This window comes from Coregonus clupeaformis, unplaced genomic scaffold (genome assembly GCF_020615455.1).
Source record: "Coregonus clupeaformis isolate EN_2021a unplaced genomic scaffold, ASM2061545v1 scaf0119, whole genome shotgun sequence".
NCBI lineage: Eukaryota > Metazoa > Chordata > Actinopteri > Salmoniformes > Salmonidae > Coregonus > Coregonus clupeaformis.
This window is the reverse complement of record NW_025533574.1, coordinates 682501-703305: the sequence shown is the minus strand read 5'-3', so window position 1 is coordinate 703305 and position 20805 is coordinate 682501. Positions and strand designations below refer to the sequence as shown.

Here is a 20805-nt window from a genome sequence, read left to right as displayed (position 1 = left end):
TCAACAGGTGTTTTTATCAGTTTCAAGAGTATGTGCTTCCTCATTTCTTACGAATCTGACAAATGATCTCTCTCTCTCCCCTCTCCCCTCTCCCCCCTCTCTCTCTCTCTCTCTCTCTCTCTCTCTCGCCCCTCTGTCAGGCTTTCGATGCGTTCATCTACATATTCTTTGCGTTGGAGATGGTGGTGAAGATGGTGGCACTGGGAATCTTCGGGAGACGCTGTTACCTTGGCGACACCTGGAACAGACTAGACTTCTTCATCGTCATGTCTGGGTTAGATCACTCTTCTATCTTCTTCCTTTCCTCCTTCCTGCTTCCTTTCCTGCTTCCTTTCCTTTCTGTGAAGAGTGTGGGTGGGAGCTAGGTGAATAGTACTGAATCATAGATAGTACTGTACATGCTCTGCAAATGTAGGGCTTGAACCAGCAAGCATGTGTTTACGAGAAAGTGCACCACCGCACTGTGCCACAAAGTTGCAGATGCAGCAGTAGACTGGATGCAGAGATACAGAGGGCCTTTTAGTCTAGCCTGGCTTCTTCTGTTGTTTCCCCTTCACAAGTTTATCCTGTCAAAGCCAGGCTGTGTTAAAACTAGGGTTTGATGTTGAGCTGGTAAAAGTTTGGTTTGATGTTGTCGAAATCAGTTGAGTTCAAGTAGATGGGCGCACAGACACTTGCACGCATGCACACACTCACTCACACATGCACGCATGCACACACATACACACACACGTACGCGCACACACACACCACAAAACCTCACTCACTCACACACACACATACACACCACAACAACTCACACACACATACGCACACACACACAGACACACCACAGCAACTCACACACAGTCTGCTGCCCTCACCAACATGAAAACAAACCCCATTTCAAACCTTTAAACCTCTCTCTGAGAACGTGTTTGAAATCCCTGAAGTCATTTAGAGATAACAGTGGGGAGTCTGAGGCAGTTGTCTGGAGCCTCTTCTTGTGCTGCTGTCTGTTCTGTGCTGCAGGGCTCAGCTCACATGGAGTGTTGCTGTTGTGTTGTGATGCCTTACATAACAAGATGCTTCTGTCTGCTCTGAGCCACATGACATGCCATGTGTTGGCGTATCTCTGTCGGTCTGTCTGTCTCTCTCTTTCTCTCTCTCCCTCCTGCTCTTTCCCTCTCTCCATCCCTCTCTCTCTTTCGCTTTCTTTCTCTCTCTCTATCTCTCCCTCTCTCTTTCTCTATAAAATCCTTAGAATAATTGTTTGTGCGTGTGTGTGTGTGTGTGTGTGTGTGTTAGGGGGTGGTTGGGTTAGTCCATTGGATAAAGAGCTCATTATAAATGCATAAACTCAGCCTGTTCTGACAGCAGCCCCATCAACCTTTACAGCGGTCACCTATCAGGTCACACACACATATACACACACACACAAACACACACATACACACACACACAAACACACACATACACACACACACAAACACACACACACACACACACACACACAAACACACACACACACACACACACACACACCGTCAGGCGTGTAAATGATTGTGAGAAAGAGAGAGCATAAGCTCTGCCATAACAGAATTACTGGGCTAGATAGATGGACATTTATCTTTATTTGAGTTGAGCACTGCATCTCAGAGGACTGCCAAGGGGCGGTGATTGAAGAGTGTGTGTGTGTGTTCCATCACCATTTGTGTGTGAGTGCATCTATGCATGTGTCTTAGTGTTTGTATGTGCTGGTATGTTTTTCAGGCAGAGTGCCTCAGTCCTTGTCTTTCATTAGCTGTCATTAGCCACCAGGCTAATTGAACAGGACGGTGGCCCAGACAGTGTTGGCTGGACTAACAATTGGAGTAAACTAATAGACAACAACACTTAGTCTTCTACATTCAGCTTATACATACTATATACATTTTACGGACACAATCTATTTTACAATAGTTACATTTTATTTGTTTTTAGTCCCATCCTTCAGCTACCCTCAACCCCTGCCATCTATCTCTGAACACCATCCAGTTTTAATTTCTATTTGCCATATATTTTTCAACTGTGCTGTGATGTTTCACAAAAGTTATAAACCTTTCAATTCTCATAGATTCTACTGATTGTAGATTAAGATAAACATTTTTGCTAGGAGTATTATTGTATTATTGATCGATTGACTATGACTTTTTAAATCACTCAGTTAGCTCCAGGTAAATGTTGCAATTATTCAGCCATTCCTGAACCTGTGACCAAAAACCAGCTACATATGGACAGGACCAAAACAAATGATCTAATGATTCTGTCTATTTGCAGCAAAATCTGCAGAGCTGGGATGGTTGTATCCCCCATATAACATTCTATTGGTTGCAAGAATTTTGTATAGTAATTTAAGTAGAAAAACTCTACGTTTTGAATCCAGCATTGTTTTGTGTACCATTGAATCGGTACATCGAAAATCTCTTCCCAACTATTTTGCAATCTATATGGAACACCTGTCCATTTTTTTGTCTTTAAATTAAACTGGTATACTTTTTTATTTATCACAATTTTCTTTAGCCAGTTTTGGTCTTTAATGCAGGGCCAACAGACAAGTTCCCCCTTCCACTTGCCTCTTCCATTTTTGCGGTAATGCTGCAATTAGTTGGTTGTAATGTTGAGTAGAGCAGACATTTCCATATTTTTGTTAGCTGCATGTCTGACATAACTACACCAGTCCTATTTATGATATAATTTACAAAGATTATACCTTTTATATATAAATTGGTTTTTATCAATTAGTATATTTGAGTTTAACCATAATATTTGTTGTAATATTTGTTCTGTCTTTTCTGGTGGATTAAACTGAAATTGCAACCAACTTTCTATGGCTTGTTTTAAAAATTGAGATATTTTTGAGATTATTTCATTTTCAAGTAACCGAAAGTGAGAGGTTGTAATCTGAATAAAGAGAAAAGGGCCATTCTTGAACATGGGGTGAGACATTCATACTAATCTGCTAGAGAACCAGTTCGGATTTAAGTATATATTTTGTATGACTGAAGCCTTTAGTGAGAGGTCTAATGCTTTAATATTTAATCATTTCTGCTCTCTGAATTAATATTAATGATATAAATAGGCCATTTATTTTTTCTCTCTCTCTCCTATTTATTGTTATTTCTTCCCACTAAATTCTCGCTTTTCTCAATTGTATTAATAGCTCTCTCTCTCTCTCTCTTTTTTCTCCCCCCCTCTCTCTTCTTCCCTCCCGTTCTCTGTCCTCTATATTAAGGGCTGGTATTAAGGGCTCCCGAGTGGCGCAGTGGTCTAAGGCACTGCATCGCAGTGCTAGCTGTGTCACTAGAGATCCTGGTTCGAATCCAGGCTCTGTCGTAGCCGGCCGCGACCGGGAGACCCATGGGGCGGCGCACAATTAGCCCAGCGTCGTCCAGGGTAGGGGAGGGAATGGCCGGCAGGGATGTAGCTCAGTTGGTAGAGCATGGCGTTTGCAACGCCAGGGTTGTGGGTTTGATTCCCATGGGGGGCCAGTATGAAAAAAAGAATGTATGCACTCACTAACTGTAAGTCGCTCTGGATAAGAGTGTCTGCTAAATGACTAAAATGTATTAAGTGGAGTTATAAATCAAAGGTTGTCAGATGATCCTATAAGTGAGCTCTACTGTAATGAACTTACAGACTCTGAAGAAGTTTGACCTCCAATCTTACTGCAGTCAAACAGATAGCTGACACTCTACTGTACTTCTAGGAAGGCTAGGATAATGCTGCCTGTTTCAAGTTGATGTGTCAGTGAAAGAAAGGTGAGAGATGCATTGAAATACATGAAACCTTAAAGCTGAGTGACCAAGAAGGGGATGGTCTCTTTCTGACAGTGTGAAGTGTGTGTGTGCGTGTGTGTGTGTGTGTGTGTGTGCGTGCGTGCGTGCGTGCTTAGTGATTCTGATCAGCAGGCTACTCATATCCAAATCACCAGGAAGTCCAATATCACTGATTCACATTATTAAAGCATTATGCACAGGCACACACACAAGTACTCTTTCAATGGTCTGCAGTAGTGGAGAAATGTTGATGTTATACTATGCTGTTCCAGTCACACACTCTGCCCCTTCTCCCTTGATGCATCTCTCTCATGAACCCCACTCTCCTTTCCCCCGGGGACCCCTTCCCTTTTTACCATAACCCTTTCTGGCCCACTACAGCTGTGGCCCAATATTCCACAGGACTAGACTACATCTCAGATCTGACTACATCTCAGATCTGTCTACATCTCAGATCTGTCTACATCTCAGAGCTGTCTACATCTCAGAGCTGTCTACATCTCAGATCTGTCTACATCTCAGATCTGTCTACATCTCAGATCTGTCTACATCTCAGATCTGTCTACATCTCAGAGCTGTCTACATCTCAGATCTGTCTACATCTCAGATCTGTCTACATCTCAGATCTGACTACATCTCAGATCTGTCTACATCTCAGATCTGTCTACATCTCAGATCTGTCTACATCTCAGATCTGTCTATTTCCGCTTACATGCTCTACTTTATTTTCAACTGGTTTATTTTCTACTGGAGCAGGGATAGATGACAAACAGATAGATATATACTGTAGATCAGGGTTCTTCAATTCCGGTCCTGGAGGGCCGAAACACCTCTGTTTTTCATCCTCTCCTTCTAATCAGGGGCTAATTCAGACCTGGGACACCAGGTGAGTGCAATTAACTACCAGGTAGAAATAAAAACCAGAAGTGTTTCGGCCCTCCAGGACCGGAATTGAAGAACCCTGCATAATAGATAGATAGATAGATAGATAGATAGATAGATAGATAGATAGATACTGTAGATACTGTAGATACTGTAGATACTGTAGATAGATAGATACTGTAGATACTGTAGATAGATAGATAGTCACGATCGTCGATAGAGGCAGACCAAGGCGCAGCGTGATAGGCGTACATCTTTTAATGAGTACTTTATACCAACAACAAAAGGATACGTGAAGTCTAAAGGTTCACCAACACAAACCTATACAGAACAAGATCCCACAAATAACTAGTGCCAACAGGCTGCCTAAGTATGGTTCCCAATCAGAGACAACGAGAATCAGCTGCCTCTGATTGGGAACCACCCTGGCCAACATAGAAAACACGAACTAGAACACAACATAGAAAATCACACATAGAAAATCCACACCCTGGCTCAACATATAAGAGTCCCCAGAGCCAGGGCGTGACATAGATAGATAGATAGATAGATAGATAGATAGATAGACAGACAGACAGACAGACAGACAGACAGACAGACAGACAGACAGACAGACAGACAGACAGACAGACAGACAGACTGACAGACAGACAGACAGACAGACTGACTGACAGACAGACAGACTGACAGACGAAGACAGACAGACAGACAGACAGACAGACAGATAGACAGACAGACAGACAGACAGACAGACAGACAGACAGACAGACAGACAGACAGACAGACAGACAGACAGACAGACAGACAGACAGACAGACAGACAGACAGACAGACAGACAGACAGACAGACAGACAGACAGACAGACAGACAGACAGACAGACAGACAGACAGACAGACAGACAGACAGACAGACAGACAGACAGACAGACAGACAGACAGACAGACAGACTGACAGACAGACAGACAGACAGACAGACAGACAGACAGACAGATAGATAGATAGATAGATAGATAGATAGATAGATAGATAGATAGATAGATAGATAGATAGATAGATAGATAGTACTTGTGACTTTAACCCTCAACTCAAGTCTCTATCTCTCTCCTTGTTTATTCTTCCTTTATCTTCTTGTTTCTCCTTTCCTGTAGTTTTTCCTTTAGGTTTGATTGATGCCATCAGATTAAAGGTGTTATAGATATATATAAATCCCATGTTGGCTGTGTAGATAGATAGATAGATAGACAGACAGACAGACAGACAGACAGACAGACAGACAGACAGACAGACAGACAGACAGACAGACAGACAGACAGACAGACAGACAGACAGACAGACAGACAGACAGACAGACAGACAGACAGACAGACAGACAGACAGACAGACAGACAGACAGACAGACAGACAGATAGATAGATAGATAGATAGATAGATAGATAGATAGTACTTGTGACTTTAACCCTCAACTCAAGTCTCTATCTCTCTCCTTGTTTATTCTTCCTTTATCTTCTTGTTTCTCCTTTCCTGTAGTTTTTCCTTTAGGTTTGATTGATGCCATCAGATTAAAGGTGTTATAGATATATATAAATCCCATGTTGGCTGTGTCCTCTCTGCTTTCCTCTCTGCCTGCCTTTGTGTTCAGTGTGTGTGCTCTCCCTTCCTGCTGATCCTGCTGCTTGCTGTGCTATGGAGAATAGAGTTGAGCTGAGCTATCGCTGAGTGCAGACCAGGATTACAACTCACACTGTGCGCATGCACACACACACACACACACACACACACACACACACACACACACACACACACACACACACACAGGCGTGCCGGCGTCGCACACAAACTCACACAACACCTACACAACACAGGCACACACACACACCCATATACCCACACACCCATATACCCACACACCCATATACCCACACACCCATATACTAGGGGTTACAGCACAGAGGAAGCATACTGGACATAATACTGACACACGCAGTCCCTAGCCCATAGTACCTAGCCCCTAGCCCCTAGTACCTAGCCCCTAGCCCATATTACCTAGCCCCTAGCCCCTAGTACCTAGCCCCTAGCCCATATTACCTAGCCCCTAGCCCCTAGTACCAAGCCCCTAGCCTCTGGTACCTAGCCCTTAGCCCATAGTACCTAGCCCCTAGTACCTAGCCCCTAGCCCATAGTACCTAGCCCCTAGCCCCTAGTACCTAGCCCCTAGCCCATCGTACCTAGCCCGTAGCCCCTAGCCCCTAGTACCTAGCCCCTAGTACCTAGTACCTAGCCCCTAGTACCTAGCCCCTAGCCCCTAGCCCCTAGCCCCTAGTACCTAGCCCTTAGCCTGCGTCATCCATTGGAAACCCAGGATACATAAAAGGCTAAGAGATGAAGGGATGGAGCCAAAAAAAGGAGTGTTAAAAAAGAGAGAACAATTAGATGGAGGAGGCCTGCGGCGGCTAGCTAATTACTCTGACAAACACACAGCCTGACTGATGTGTACGGGAGCAGCTGCAGCCACACACAGAGGAACACACACCTCGCACTCACACACACACACCTCTCTTTCCACACCACAGGTGGCTGGTGGCACCTAATTGGGGGAAGACGGGCTCATAGTAATGGCTGGAACGGAATAAATGGAATGGTATCGAACACATCAAACACATTGTGTTCCATTCATTCCATTCAAGTCATTATTATGAGTCGTCCTCCCCTCACCAGCCTCCTGTGGCACACACCCTTTCTCTCCACAGACACACTCACACACCCTCTCTCTTTCTTCCTCTTTTTCCTTTAGCTCCCCAATCTTCATCCCTCTGTTCTGCCTTCCCCTCTGGTCCTCCTTCTTCCTGTAGTGTTGTGTTCGCCTTCCTTCACCTCTGCTCTTCCACAACTCCCTTCTCTCTTTTTTCTCTCTCTTTTTCTATTTCCTCTGTTCCCCCTTTCTTCATCTTTCCTCTCCTCCTCCCCCAGTTATTTCTAATTCAATTAGTAGAGCACTGAGCCATTAAGACGTCAACACGGGAGGTCTGGCGGGTTTTAGAAGCTAGAAAGGAAGTTTGTGTGTATGTGTGTTTCAGTACACATGTGCTTATGTGCACTTCTTTGTGTGTGCACACTCTTGCATGTGTGTATTTGCTATTTCTGCGACTCCGTCACTTGCCCCCAATATCCCAGAGGCACTCCAACCATCGTCTCTTTCCAGAACTTTGCTATTCTCATTAAATGTCTGTGTTAAAATATTTGCCCGTGCTTTAATGTCAGAACGCATCGGGGGTGAATTCAAGGCTATGTTTCCCTTCACAAGTCCTCCTCTGTTCCGGTGACATTTCAATTGGCAGCTTGACATTTTTTGCTGGTCCTACATCGGAACTGAAATGAGATGGCTTTGGACGTGCGAGGCGAGGAACAGCCACACTGGCTCCCAGGGATGGCTTGCCTCTAGGCTAGATGGGTTAAATTCAGACTGTGTGTGGGGGTGGTGTAGTATTTAGTAGTATTTATTGGGATCCCTGGGTTCCAAACAGGAAGGAGTGTGTGTGTGTGTGTGTGTTTGTGTTTGTGTGATTCTTTTTCACTAGTATCAGTTGTGTCCTTGTGTAAATCAATGGTCTAGCCTCTCTCCTTTCCCCAGTAAAGTAGTAGATTTACAGTAGTAATCATCACTCTGGATTCATGAATTATGGAGCTATATGGAGCTATATGGAGCTATATGGAGATACAGTATACAGATACAGGACACAGATAGGAGGTCTGACTGTTCATATATAGTCCATTGTGAGACCAGGGACGATTATGAGTGAATGGTTTGATTCACCAAACCCCCTCTCTTTCAGTGTTAGGTCTTTACTACTACTGTATATATCCCTGTCCCCCTCACTCACTCTATCCTCTCTCTCTCTCCTTCTCTCTCTCACTCTATCCTCTCTCTCTCCATCTCTCACTTACTCTATCCTCTCTCTCACTCACTCTATCCTCTCTCTCTCCATCATCACTCACTCTATCCTCTCTCGCTCCATCTCTCTCTCTCTCTCTCTCTCTCTCTCTCTCTCTCTCTCTCTCTCTCTCTCTCTCTCTCTCTCTATCTCTATCTCATCTCTCACTCTATCCTCTCTCTCCATCTCTCACTCTATCCTCTCTCTCTCATCATCTCTCACTCTATCCTCTCTCCCTCTCCATCTCTCACTCACTCTATCCTCTCTCTCATCATCTCTCACTCTATCCTCTCTCTCTCCATCTCTCACTCACTCTATCCTCTCTCTCTATCCTCTATCTGTGAGAATGTGATTTGAAGGAGTCAGGAGCAGGAGGGTAAATCACAGAATACAGAGTTTATTCCGTAATACACGATTACGCTGGATAGCGTCAACAGTCCAGTTCGCAAAACAGGCGCACTGGAACAAATACAGGCACACTGGGAAAATATACACCGGCAATACAAAGTACAGGTAGCTCCACCGAGCTACACTCATCTCACATGCAACAATTACCCACAAGGACAAGGGGGCAGAGGGAACACTTAAACACATACTAATGTGGGGAATATGAACCAGGTGTGTGTAATTGACAAGACACGACAAATGGAATGATGAGATATGGAGCAGCAGTGGCTAGAAGGCCGGTGACGACGAACGCCAAAGCCTGCCCGAACAAGGAGGGGAGGCAGCTTCGGAAGAAGTCGTGACAGTACCCTTCCCCACCCCACCCTTGACGCGCAGCTCCAGCAGCGCGCCGATCCCGGCCTCGGGGACGGCCAGGAGGACGAGGAGCAGGGCGAGCCGGATGGCGATGGTGGAAATCCTGCAACAGGGAGGGATCAAGGATATCCCTCACCGGGACCCAGCACCGTTCCTCCGGACTGTACCCCTCCCACTCCACAAGGTACTGAAGGCCCCCCACCCGATGCCTCGAATCCAGGATGGAACGGACGGAGTACGCCGGGGCCCCCTCGATGTCCAGCGGAGGTGGAGGGACCTCCCACACCTCAGACTCCTGGAGCGGACCAGCCACCACCGGCCTGAGGAGAGACATATGAAACGAGGGGATAATGCGGTAATCATGGGGGAGTAATAACCTATAGGTAACTTAGTTGATTCTCCTCAGGACTTTGAACGGCCCCACAAACCACGGGCTCAGCTTCCGGCAGGGCAGGCAGAGGGGCAGATTCCGGGTCGAGAGCCAGACCCGATTACCCGGTATGAAGACCAGGGCCTCACTGCCAGAACCGGTTGGTAACCTAAAACACATTGGAATGGCGTTAGGTTAGTGGAGGAGTGACGGAGAGAGTTCTGGGCATATTCGGCCCATGGCAAGAACACCGACCACTCCCCCGGCCGGTCCTGGCAGTAGGACCGCAGGAACCTACCCACATCCTGATTTACCCGTTCCACCTGCCCATTAGACTCGGGGTGGAAACCAGAGGTAAGGCTGACCGAGACCCTCAGACGTTCCATGAATGCTTTGAGGACCTTGGATGTGAATTGGGGACCTCGGTCAGACACTATATCCTCTGGTACCCCGTAGTGCCGGAAGACGTGTGTAAACAGGGCCTCCGCAGTTTGCAGGGCCGTGGGGAGACCGGGCAGAGGAAAGAGGCGGCAGGCCTTGGAAAAGCAGTCCACACGACCAGGATGGCGGTGTTACCTTGGGAGAGGGGAAGATCATTCAGGAAATCAACACTCAGGTGAGACCATGGTCGTTGTGGAACTGGTAAAGGTTGTAACTTATCCGCTGGGAGGTGCCTAGGTGCCTTACTCTGGGCGCACACTGAGCAGGAGGAGACGTACACCCTCACGTCCTTAGCCAAGGTAGGCCACCAGTACTTTCCGGTCAGGCAGCGCACTGTACGACCGATACCTGGGTGACCAGAGGAGGGTGACGTGTGTGCCCAGTAGATCAGACGATCACGGATAAGAGCAGGCACGTAATGCAGCCCAGCTGGACACTGAGGTGGAGATGGATCTGTGCGTAATGCCTGCTCTATATCCGCGTCCATCGCCCATACTACCGGCGCCACAATGCAGGAGGCCGGGATTATGGGGGTGTTGTCTCTCGGCCTCTCCTCTGTGTCATACAGCCGTGACAATGCGTCTGCCTTCACGTTCTTCGTACCCGGGATGTATGATAGTGTGAAATCAAACCGGGTGAAGAATAGGGCCCACCTGGCCTGGCGAGGATTCAGCCTCCTTGCTTCCCAGATGTACTCCAGGTTACGGTGGTCCGTCCAGATGAGGAAAGGGTGTTTCGCCCCTTCAAGCCAATGCCTCCACACGGTCAGGGCTCGGACAACAGCCAACAGCTCCCGATCACCAATGTCGTAGTTCTGCTCCACCGGGCTGAGCTTCTTAGAGAAGAAGGCACAGGGGCGGAGCTTGCGTGGCGTGCCCGAGCGTTGAGATAGGACAGTGCCTATCCCTACCTCGGACGCATCCACCTCCACTACGAACGGTAGTGATGGATCGGGGTGGGCCAGTACCGGGCTGAGGTGAACAGACCCCTCAGGTTACTGAAGGCCCTGTCAGCCTCAGCAGACCAGCTGAGCCGGGACGGCCCACCCTTCAACAGAGATGTAATGGGAGCTGCGACCTTGCCAAAGCCCCGGATAAACCTCCGATAGTAGTTGGTGAAGCCAAGAAGCGCTGCACCTCATTAACCGTGGTTGGAGTCGGCCAATTACGCATGGTTGAAATGCGATCTCCCTCCATCTCCACACCTGAGGTGGTAATGCGGTATCCGAGGAAGGAGACGGACTGCTGGAAAAACAGACACTTCTATGCCTTGGCTTAAAGGTCATTTTCCAACAGTTGGGCCAGCACTTTGCGAACCAGGGACACATGCTCGGCGCGCGTAGTGGAATACACCAGAATGTCATCGATGTAGACCACTACACCGCGACCAAGCATCCTCCCAGCTCCATCAGTTCGGGATCCGAGTCGGGCGGGGTTGGAACGGGCAGACCCCCTCCAGGACGTCCTCTGGCTGCCAGCAGGTTGTCCAAGCGGATGGCCATGTCCACCAGTTGTGTGAAGGACAACATGGTGTCCCGGCAGGCTAGCTCCCTTCGGACGTCCTCCCGCAGATGGCACCGGAAGTGGTCGATGAGGGCCCGCTCGTTCCACCCGGACCCAGCTGCTAGAGTCCGGAACTCCAAGGCGAAGTCCTGTTCAGTCCTCGTCCGCTGTCTCAGGTGGACCAGCCACTCGCCCGCCTCTCGACCCTTGCGCGGGTGATCGAAGACAGCCCGAAAGAGGCGAGCGAACTCCTTCATTCCAGACCGCGTTGGCCTACTCCAGGGCTTTTCCAGAGAGGCAGGAGACGAGGCCAGACACCTTCTCCCGCTCCGATGGGGCCGGGCTGATGGAGGAATAATGAAGCTCGAGTTGGAGGAGGAATCCCTGGCAGAGAGCAGCTGTCCCGTCGAACTGCCGTGGTCGGGATATATGGATCCCTCTAGGTGTGGGTGGCTGGATCCGGTCGCCCAGCTGGTCTCGACAGATCGGGTTCTCTCCTCTCCAGGCGTTGGACGACCTGAAGAACCCGATCCATCGCTTCTCCCAAGCTGGCTAGCATCATTGAATGCTCCTGGACCCGTGCCACGACTCCAGGCATGCGCTCCTCTCCCGCTGACTCCATAGCGGGTGGGTGATTCTGTGAGAATGTGATTTGAAGGAGTCAGATGCAGGAGGGTAAATCACAGAATACAGAGTTTATTCCGTAGTACATGGTTACGCTGGATAGCGTCAACAGTCCAGTGCACAAAACAGGCGCACTGGAACAAATACAGGCACACAGCGAAAATATACCCTGGCAATACAAAGTACAGGTAGCTCCACCGAGCTACACTCATCTCACATGCAACAATCACCCACAAGGACAAGGGGGCAGAGGGAACACTTAAACACATACTAATGAGGGGAATATAAACTAGGTGTGTGTAATTGACAAGACATGACAAATGGAATGATGAGATATGGAGCGGCAGTGGCTAGAAGGCCGGTGACGACGAACGCCGAAGCCTGCCCGAACAAGGAGGGGAGGCAGCTTCGGAGGAAGTCGTGACACTATCACTCTATCCTCTCTCTCTCATCACCTCTCACTCTGTTCCCTCTCTCTCCATCACCTCTCACTTCATCTTAGGTGTCTGTATGTATATGTGTGTGTAAGCCTTCTACTCTGCCTCTCAAATATTCACCACAAAACAGGGTTGTTAGTTGTGAGTGTATTATCCACATCCCCTCATCATTGTTAAAGCTGTTACATAACTCCACTGATGTGAAACACAACAGACAGAATACAACACCACAGAACCATATCAGAAGCATTATAACAGTAGCATCCTTCAGATAGTGAGACGCTATTCAATCAATCAATCAATTTTATTTTATATAGCCCTTCGTACATCAGCTAATATCTCGAAGTGCTGTACAGAAACCCAGCCTAAAACCCCAAACAGCTAGTAATGCAGGTGTAGAAGCACGGTGGCTAGGAAAAACTCCCTAGAAAGGCCAAAACCTAGGAAGAAACCTAGAGAGGAACCAGGCTATGAGGGGTGGCCAGTCCTCTTCTGGCTGTGCCGGGTGGAGATTATAACAGAACCATGCCAAGATGTTCAAAAATGTTCATAAGTGACAAGCATGGTCAAATAATAATCAGGAATAAATCTCAGTTGGCTTTTCATAGCCGATCATTAAGAGTTGAAAACAGCAGGTCTGGGACAGGTAGGGGTTCCATAACCGCAGGCAGAACAGTTGAAACTGGAATAGCAGCAAGGCCAGGCGGACTGGGGACAGCAAGGAGTCACCACGGCCGGTAGTCCCGACGTATGGTCCTAGGGCTCAGGTCTCTCAGTTGGCTTTTCATAGCCGATCATTAAGAGTTGAAAACAGCAGGTCTGGGACAGGTAGGGGTTTCGTAACCGCAGGCAGAACAGTTGAAACTGGAATAGCAGCAAGGCCAGGCGGACTGGGGACAGCAAGGTGTCAGCATGCCCGGTAGTCCTGACGTATGGTCCTAGGGCTCAGGTTCTCAGAGAGAAAGAGAGAACGAGAGAATTAGAGAGAGCATACTTAAATTCACACAGGACACTGGATAAGACAGGAGAAGTACTCCAGGTATAACCAACTAACCCCAGCCCCCCGACACATAAACTACTGCAGCATAAATACTGGAGGCTGAGACAGGAGCGGTCCGGAGACACTGTGGCCCCATCCGAAGAAACCCCCGGACAGGGCCAAACTATTGCTTGTAATCAGCTCCAGACTGGGTGTGTGTTCTAAGGGGAAGAGGAGAGAGCAGCTTACTGGCTGACTGGCTGACTGGCTGGCTGGCTGACTGGCTGACTGGCTGACTGGCTGACTGGCTGGCTGACTGGCTGGCTGACTGGCTGACTGGCTGACTGGCTGACTGGCTGACTGGCTGGCTGACTGGCTGGCTGACTGGCTGGCTGGCAGGCTGGCTGGCTGACTGGCTGGCTGGCTGGCTGGCTGGCTGGCTGACTGGCTGACTGGCTGGCTGGCTGGCTGGCTGGCTGGCTGACTGGCTGACTGGCAAGCTGACTGGCTAGCTGACTGGCTAGCTGACTGGCTGGCTGCATGGAGAGATCATAGGGAGTTCTACTGGTGCTTGTCTATACTAAACACAGTTGAACTCACTGACTCCTATTCTATTCAAGCTATTCAAGGCTCATGATTATGCATGGGTGGCTGCTCTCACAGACTTAAACACTGCATTCTAAGCCTGGTGAAAGACGTGTGTGTGTGTGTGTGTGTATGTGTGCATGATTTCCTCTTCAAACTCTTCAAACTAAAGAGGAAATCATGCACTGTGGTTGTAGCTAAATCACCCCTGTGTCGCAGTGAATTATTTCCCCTCCTCTTCCATCAATAGGATGGAGATGGTTGTCTCTTGCCCTTTTGTCACATCCTCTCTTCTCTAGTGAGACTAGAAGCGCTGTGAGGCGCTTCTGCTTGCTAGAGAGGACAGTGCTGATGGAATTTACATTGTTTGTCACTGTGTGAGTGTGTGAGTGTGAGTGTGTGGGTGCATGTCTGTGTGTGTGTGTGTGTGTGTGTTAGAGTACAAGTGTGAGCATTGTGTGTGTATTGGAGACGATTAGGCCATCGCTCAGAGATGAAATTGACATAATGGGGATTGTCAAGCGGAACTCTGCGGCATGTTCTCCTCAGACACTATTCTTGGAGCTTGGAGGAGAAATCATTCCAACCTCTCTCTCTCCACAGCCAGGTCACCCGTGATACAAGTTAGTATTCGACGTCCATCCATGTCTGAGGACATCGGGAGATGACGTGGAAACTCTGATTCTAAAGGTTCGAATCCAGCGATAGAAAGTCGTTTTTTAGATTTTTGTTTTAAGCCTATCCCAAACCTTAACCCTTACGTTAACCATTCTGAGTTAATGCCTAACCTAAGATATCGGAGTTAAAAACTTAACCCTAACCTTAAGAATTCTGAGTTAATGCCTAAACATAACCTTAAACACTTAAACACATTTGATGTTTGCAACAACATTAATGTATTCCACCCCAGGCTCTTGTCATGGTCCCCACACACACACACGAAGACAGGCATGCACACACACACACGCACGTACACACACACACACACACACAGTCTCAAACACACACAAGGACAGATAAAGCACCGTGGCCATTCTGTGAAAGTGGTTTAGGTTGCAGGGCACAAACAGTTTTAACATGCTGAGAATGAGTAGCTAACAGATGTCTGACTCTTACTAAACCACAACATCCTGCAGGCATCACTTACAAAGACCAGATTCTATCCTTCTCTGTTTCTCTCTCTCTCTCTCTCTCGCTCTCTCTCTCTCTCTCTCTCTCTCTCTCTCTCTCTCTCTCTCTCTCTCTCTCTCTCTCTCTCTCTCTCTCTCTCTCTCTCTCTCTCTCTCTCTCTCTCTCTCTCTCTCTCTCTCTCTCTCTCTCTCTCTCTCTCTCTCTCTCTCTCTCTCTCTCTCTCTCTCTCTCTTTCTCTCTCTCTCTCTTTCTCTCTCTCTCTTTCTCTCTCTCTCAATTCAATTTCAATTTAAGGGCTTTATTGGCATGGGAAATGTATGTTAACATTGCCAAAGCAAGTGAAGTAGATAGTAAACAAAAGTGAAATAAATAATAAATATTAACAGTAAACATTACACTCAGAAGTTTCAAAAGAATAAAGACATTTCAAATGTCATATTATGTATATATATACAGTGTTGTAACAATGTGCAAATAGTTAAAGTACAAATGGGAAAATAACTCTCTCTCTCTCTCTCTCTCTCTCTCTCTCTCTCTCTCTCTCTCTCTCTCTCACTCTCACTCTCACTCTCACTCTCTCCCTACCTCTACCTCTCCCTCTGACTCTCTCAATTCAATTGAATTCAAAGGGCTTTATTGGCATCGGAACATATGTTTACATTGCCAAAGCAAGTGAAATAGATAAACAAAATAAACAATAAAAAGTGAACAGTAAATATTACACTCACAAAAGTTCCAAAATAATAGAGACATTTCAAATGTCATAGTATGTCTATATACAGTGTTGTAATGATGTGCAAATAGTTAAAGTACAAATGGGAAAATAAATAAACATAAATATGGGTTGTGTTTGCAATGGTGTTTGTTCTTCACTGGTGCCCTTTTCTTGTGGCAACAGGTCACACATCTTGCTGCTGTGATTGCACACTGTGGTATTTCATCCAATAGATGTGGGAGGTTATCCAAATTTGATTTGTTTTTGAATTCTTTGTGGGTCTGTGTAATCTGATGGAAATATGTCTCTAATATGGTCATACATTTGGCAGGAGGTTAGGAAGTGCAGGTCAGTTTCCACCTCATTTTGTGGGCAGTGTGCACATAGCCTGTCTTCTCTTGAGAGCCAGGCCTGCCTATGGCGACCTTTCTCAATAGCAAGGCTATGCTCATAGTCAAAGCTTTCCTTAATTTTGGGTCAGTCACAGTGGTCAGGTATTCTGCCACTGTGTACTCTCTGTTTAGGGCCAAATAACATTCTAGTTTACTCTTTTTTGTTTGTTAATTCTTTCCAATGTGTTAAGTAATTATCTTTTTGTTTTCTCATGATTTGGTTGGGTCTAATAGTGTTGCTGTCCTGGAGCTCTGTGGGGTTTGTTTGTGCTTGTGAACAGAGCCCCAGGACCAGCTTGCTTAGGGGACTCTTCTCCAGTGTCGTGACGTGACTTACTTTAATGTATGACTGTTATTTATCGAATCACCTAACTATGTTTAATTGTCACTTGATTAAATTAATAATGTAACAATTAACTCATTAGGAATTTGGGGCACCACGGAATACGTTGTTTAACGAGTTACCATCTCCTGAATTAAACTCTTCGACTATATATATATATATGTTATATATCGATAACAGTCACTTATCAAATAATTACCTCTTATCAGTCTCATTCTGAACGTCACATAATCCTTGAACCTGCAAGAACCCTAACCTTATTGATGAATCAGCAATACACAAATTGGCTTCATTATTTATTTACTAACTAACTAAATAATAACACAATACAAACACACATGGGTTATTGATTACTAACGTAATACAATGACAACAGGTCCCTAGTGGACTGGACTAACATTAGCATGAATGCTTGGGTAGTGGAGGGGTCAGAATTTTTATTCATTTAACCTTTATTAAACCAGGTAAGCCAGTTGAGAACAAGTTCTCATTTACAACTGCGACCTGGCCAAGATAAAGCAAAGCAGTGCGATTAAAAACAACAACAACACAGAGTTACACATGGGATAAACAAAAACATACAGTCAATAACACAATACAAAATCTATATACAGTGTGTGCAAATGTAGTAAGTTATGGAGGTAAGGCAATAAATAGGCCATAGTGCAAAATAATTACAATTTAGTATTAACACTGGAGTGATAGATGTTCAGAAGATGATGTGCAAATAGAGATACTGGGGTGCAAATGAGCAAAATAAATAACAATATGGGGATGAGGTAGTTGGGTAGGCTAATTACAGATGGGCTGTGTACAGGTGCAGTGATCGGTAAGCTGCTCTGACAACTGATGCTTAAAGTTAGTGAGGGAGATAAGAGTCTCCAGCTTCAGAGATTTTTGCAGTTCGTTCCAGTCACTAGCAGCAGAGAACTGGAAGGAATGGCGGCCAAAGGAGGTGTTGGCTTTGGGGATGACCAGTGAGATATACCTGCTGGAGCGCAGACTGCGGGTGGGTGTTGCTATGGTGACCAATGAGCTAAGATAAGGCAGGGATTTGCCTAGCAGTGATTTATAGATGACCTGGAGCCAGTGGGTTTGGAGACGAATATGTAGTGAGGGCCAGCCAACGAGAGCGTACAGGTCACAATGGTGGGTAGTATATGAGGCTTTGGTGACAAAAATGATGGCACTGTGATAGACTACATCCAATTTGCTGAGTAGAGTGTTGGAGGCTATTTTGTAAATGACATCGCCGAAGTAAAGGATCAGTAGGATAGTCAGTTTTACGAGGGCTTTATGGCAGCATGAGTGAAGGAGGCTTTGTTGCGAAATATGATGCCGATTCTAGATTTAACTTTGGATTGGAGATGCTTAATGAGAGTCTGGAAGGAGAGTTTACGGTCTAACCAGACACCTAGGTATTTGTAGTTGTCCACAAATTCTAAGTCAGACTCGCCGAGAGTAGTGATTCTAGTCTAGTCGGGCAGGCGGGTGCAAGCAGCGTTCGATTGAAGAGCATGCATTTAGTTTTACTAGCGTTTAAGAGCAGTTGGAGGCTACGGAAGGAGTGTTGTATGGCATTGAAGCTCGTTTGGAGGTTTGTTAACACAGTGTCCAATGAAGGGCCAGATGTATACAAAATGGTGTCGTCTGAGTAGAGGTGGATCTGAGAGTCACCAGCAGCAAGAGTGACATCATTGATATACACAGAGGATAGAGTCGGCCCGAGAATTGAACACTGTGGCACCCCCATAGAGACTGCCAGAGGTCCAGACAACAGGCCTTCCGATTTGACACATTGAACTCTATCTGAGAAGTAGTTGGTGAACCAGGCGAGGCAGTCATTTGAGAAACCAAGGCTATTTAGTCTGCCAATAAGAATGCGGTGATTGATAGAGTCGAAAGCCTTGGCCAGGTCGATGAAGATGGGCAAATTGCAGCGGAGGGTGCAGAGCTGGTGGCCGGGGTAGGGGTAGCCAGGTGGAAAGCATGGCCAGCCGTTGCAAAATGCTTGTTGAAATGCTTGATTATCATAGATTTATCGGTGGTGACAGTGTTTCCTAGCCTCAGTGCAGTGGGCAGCTGGGAGGAGGTGCTCTTATTCTCCATGGACTTTACAGTGTCCCAAAACTTTTTGGAGTTAGTGCTACAGGATGTACATTTCTGTTTGAAAAAGCTTGCTTTTGCTTTCCTAACTGATTGTGTATATTGGTTCCTGACTTCCCTGAAAAGTTGCATATCGCGGGGGCAGTTCGATGCTAATGCAGTACGCCACAGGATGTTTTTGTGCTGGTCAAGGGCAGTCAAGTCTGGGGTGAACCAGGGGCTATATCTGTTCTTAGTTCTGCAATTTCTTGAATGGGGCATGCTTATTTAAGAAGGAGAGGAAAGCACTTTTAAAGAACAACCAGGCATCCTCTTTTGGAATGAGGTCAATATCCATCCAGGATACCCGGGCCAGGTCAATTAGAAAGGCCTGCTCGCTAAAGTGTTTTAGGGAGCGTTTGACAGTGATGAGCGGTGGTCGTTTGACCGCGGACCCATTACGGACGCAGGCAATGAGGCAGTGATCGCTGAGATCCTGGTTGAAGACAGCGGAGGTGTATTTAGAGGGTCAATTAGTCAGGATGATATCTATGAGGGTGCCCATGTTTATGGATTTAGGGTTGTACCTGGTAGGTTCCTTGATAATTTGTGTGAGATTGAGGGCATCTAGTTTAGATTGTAGGACGGCCGGGATGTTAAGCATATCCCAGTTTAGGTCACCAAGCAGTACGAACTCTGAGGATAGATGGGGGGCAATCAATTTACATATGGTGTCCAGGGCACAGCTGGGGGCTGAGGGGGGTCTGTAGCAAGCGGCAACAGTGATAGACTTATTTCTGGAAAGGTGGATTTTTTGAAGTAGAAGCACAGACCTGGATAGTATGATAGAGCTCTGCAGGCTATCTCTACAGTAGATTGCAACTCCGCCCCCTTTGGCAGTTCTATCTAGACTGAAAATGTTGTAGTTGGGGATGGAAATGTCAGAGTTTTTGGTGGCCTTCCTAAGCCAGGATTCAGATACTGCTAGAACATCAGTGTTGGCGGAGTGTGCTAACGCAGTGAATAACTCAAACTTAGGGAGGAGGCTTCTGATGTTAACATGCAAGAAACCAAGGCTTTTACGGTTACAGAAGTCAACAAATGATAGCGCCTGGGGAGTAGGAGTGATACTGGGGGCTACAGGGCCTGGGTTAACCTCTACATCACCAGAGGAACAGAGGAGGAGTAGAATAAGGATACGGCTAAAGGCTTTAAGAACTGGTCTTCTAGTGCGTTGGGTACAGAGAATAAAAGGGGCAGAGTTCCGGGCGTTGTAGAATAGATACAGGGCATTATGTACAGACAAGGATATGGAAGGATATGAGTACAGTGGAGGTAAACCTAAGCGTTGGGTAACGATGAAAGAGATAGCATCACTGGAGGCACCGATTGAGCCGGTCTCCCCGTGTATGGGGGGTGGGACAAAGGAGCTATCTGAGGCAGGTTGACCACCACCACCACGCTTGACCTTTGGAATGATGTTCTTACTGTGGAATGCAGAGTTTGGTTTTCGCCAGGCATTACTGGAACCATGTCGTCCAAAAAGGTATACTTTTGAATCATCTGTCCATAGAACGTTCTTCCAAGAGTCTTGATGATCATCCAGGTGCTTTTTGGCAAACTTGAGTCAACTTTTTGGACGAGATGGGTCCCATTATGCCTGGCGAAAACCAAACACTGCATTCCACAGTAAGAACATCATACCAAAGGTCAAGCATGGTGGTGGTGGTGTGATGGTTTGGGGATGCTTTGCTGCCTCAGGACCTGGACGACTTGCCTTAATAGAAGGAACCATGAATTCTGCTCTGTATCAGAGAATTCTACAGGAG

General features: G+C 46.7%; 1 protein-coding gene across 1 annotated transcript in view; it reads left to right on the top strand.

Annotated features, from left to right (window-relative positions):
• LOC121570754 (voltage-dependent T-type calcium channel subunit alpha-1I-like) overlaps nucleotides 1-20805 on the top strand; it is a gene marked incomplete at its 5' end in the record, with an annotated part of 123821 nt that overhangs the window by 5670 nt on the left and 97346 nt on the right. Inside the window, one exon of the mRNA XM_045213516.1 lies at nucleotides 141-274. Within this exon, the coding sequence (XP_045069451.1) occupies nucleotides 141-274 (134 nt within the window). The remainder of the gene's footprint in view (nucleotides 1-140; nucleotides 275-20805) is intronic.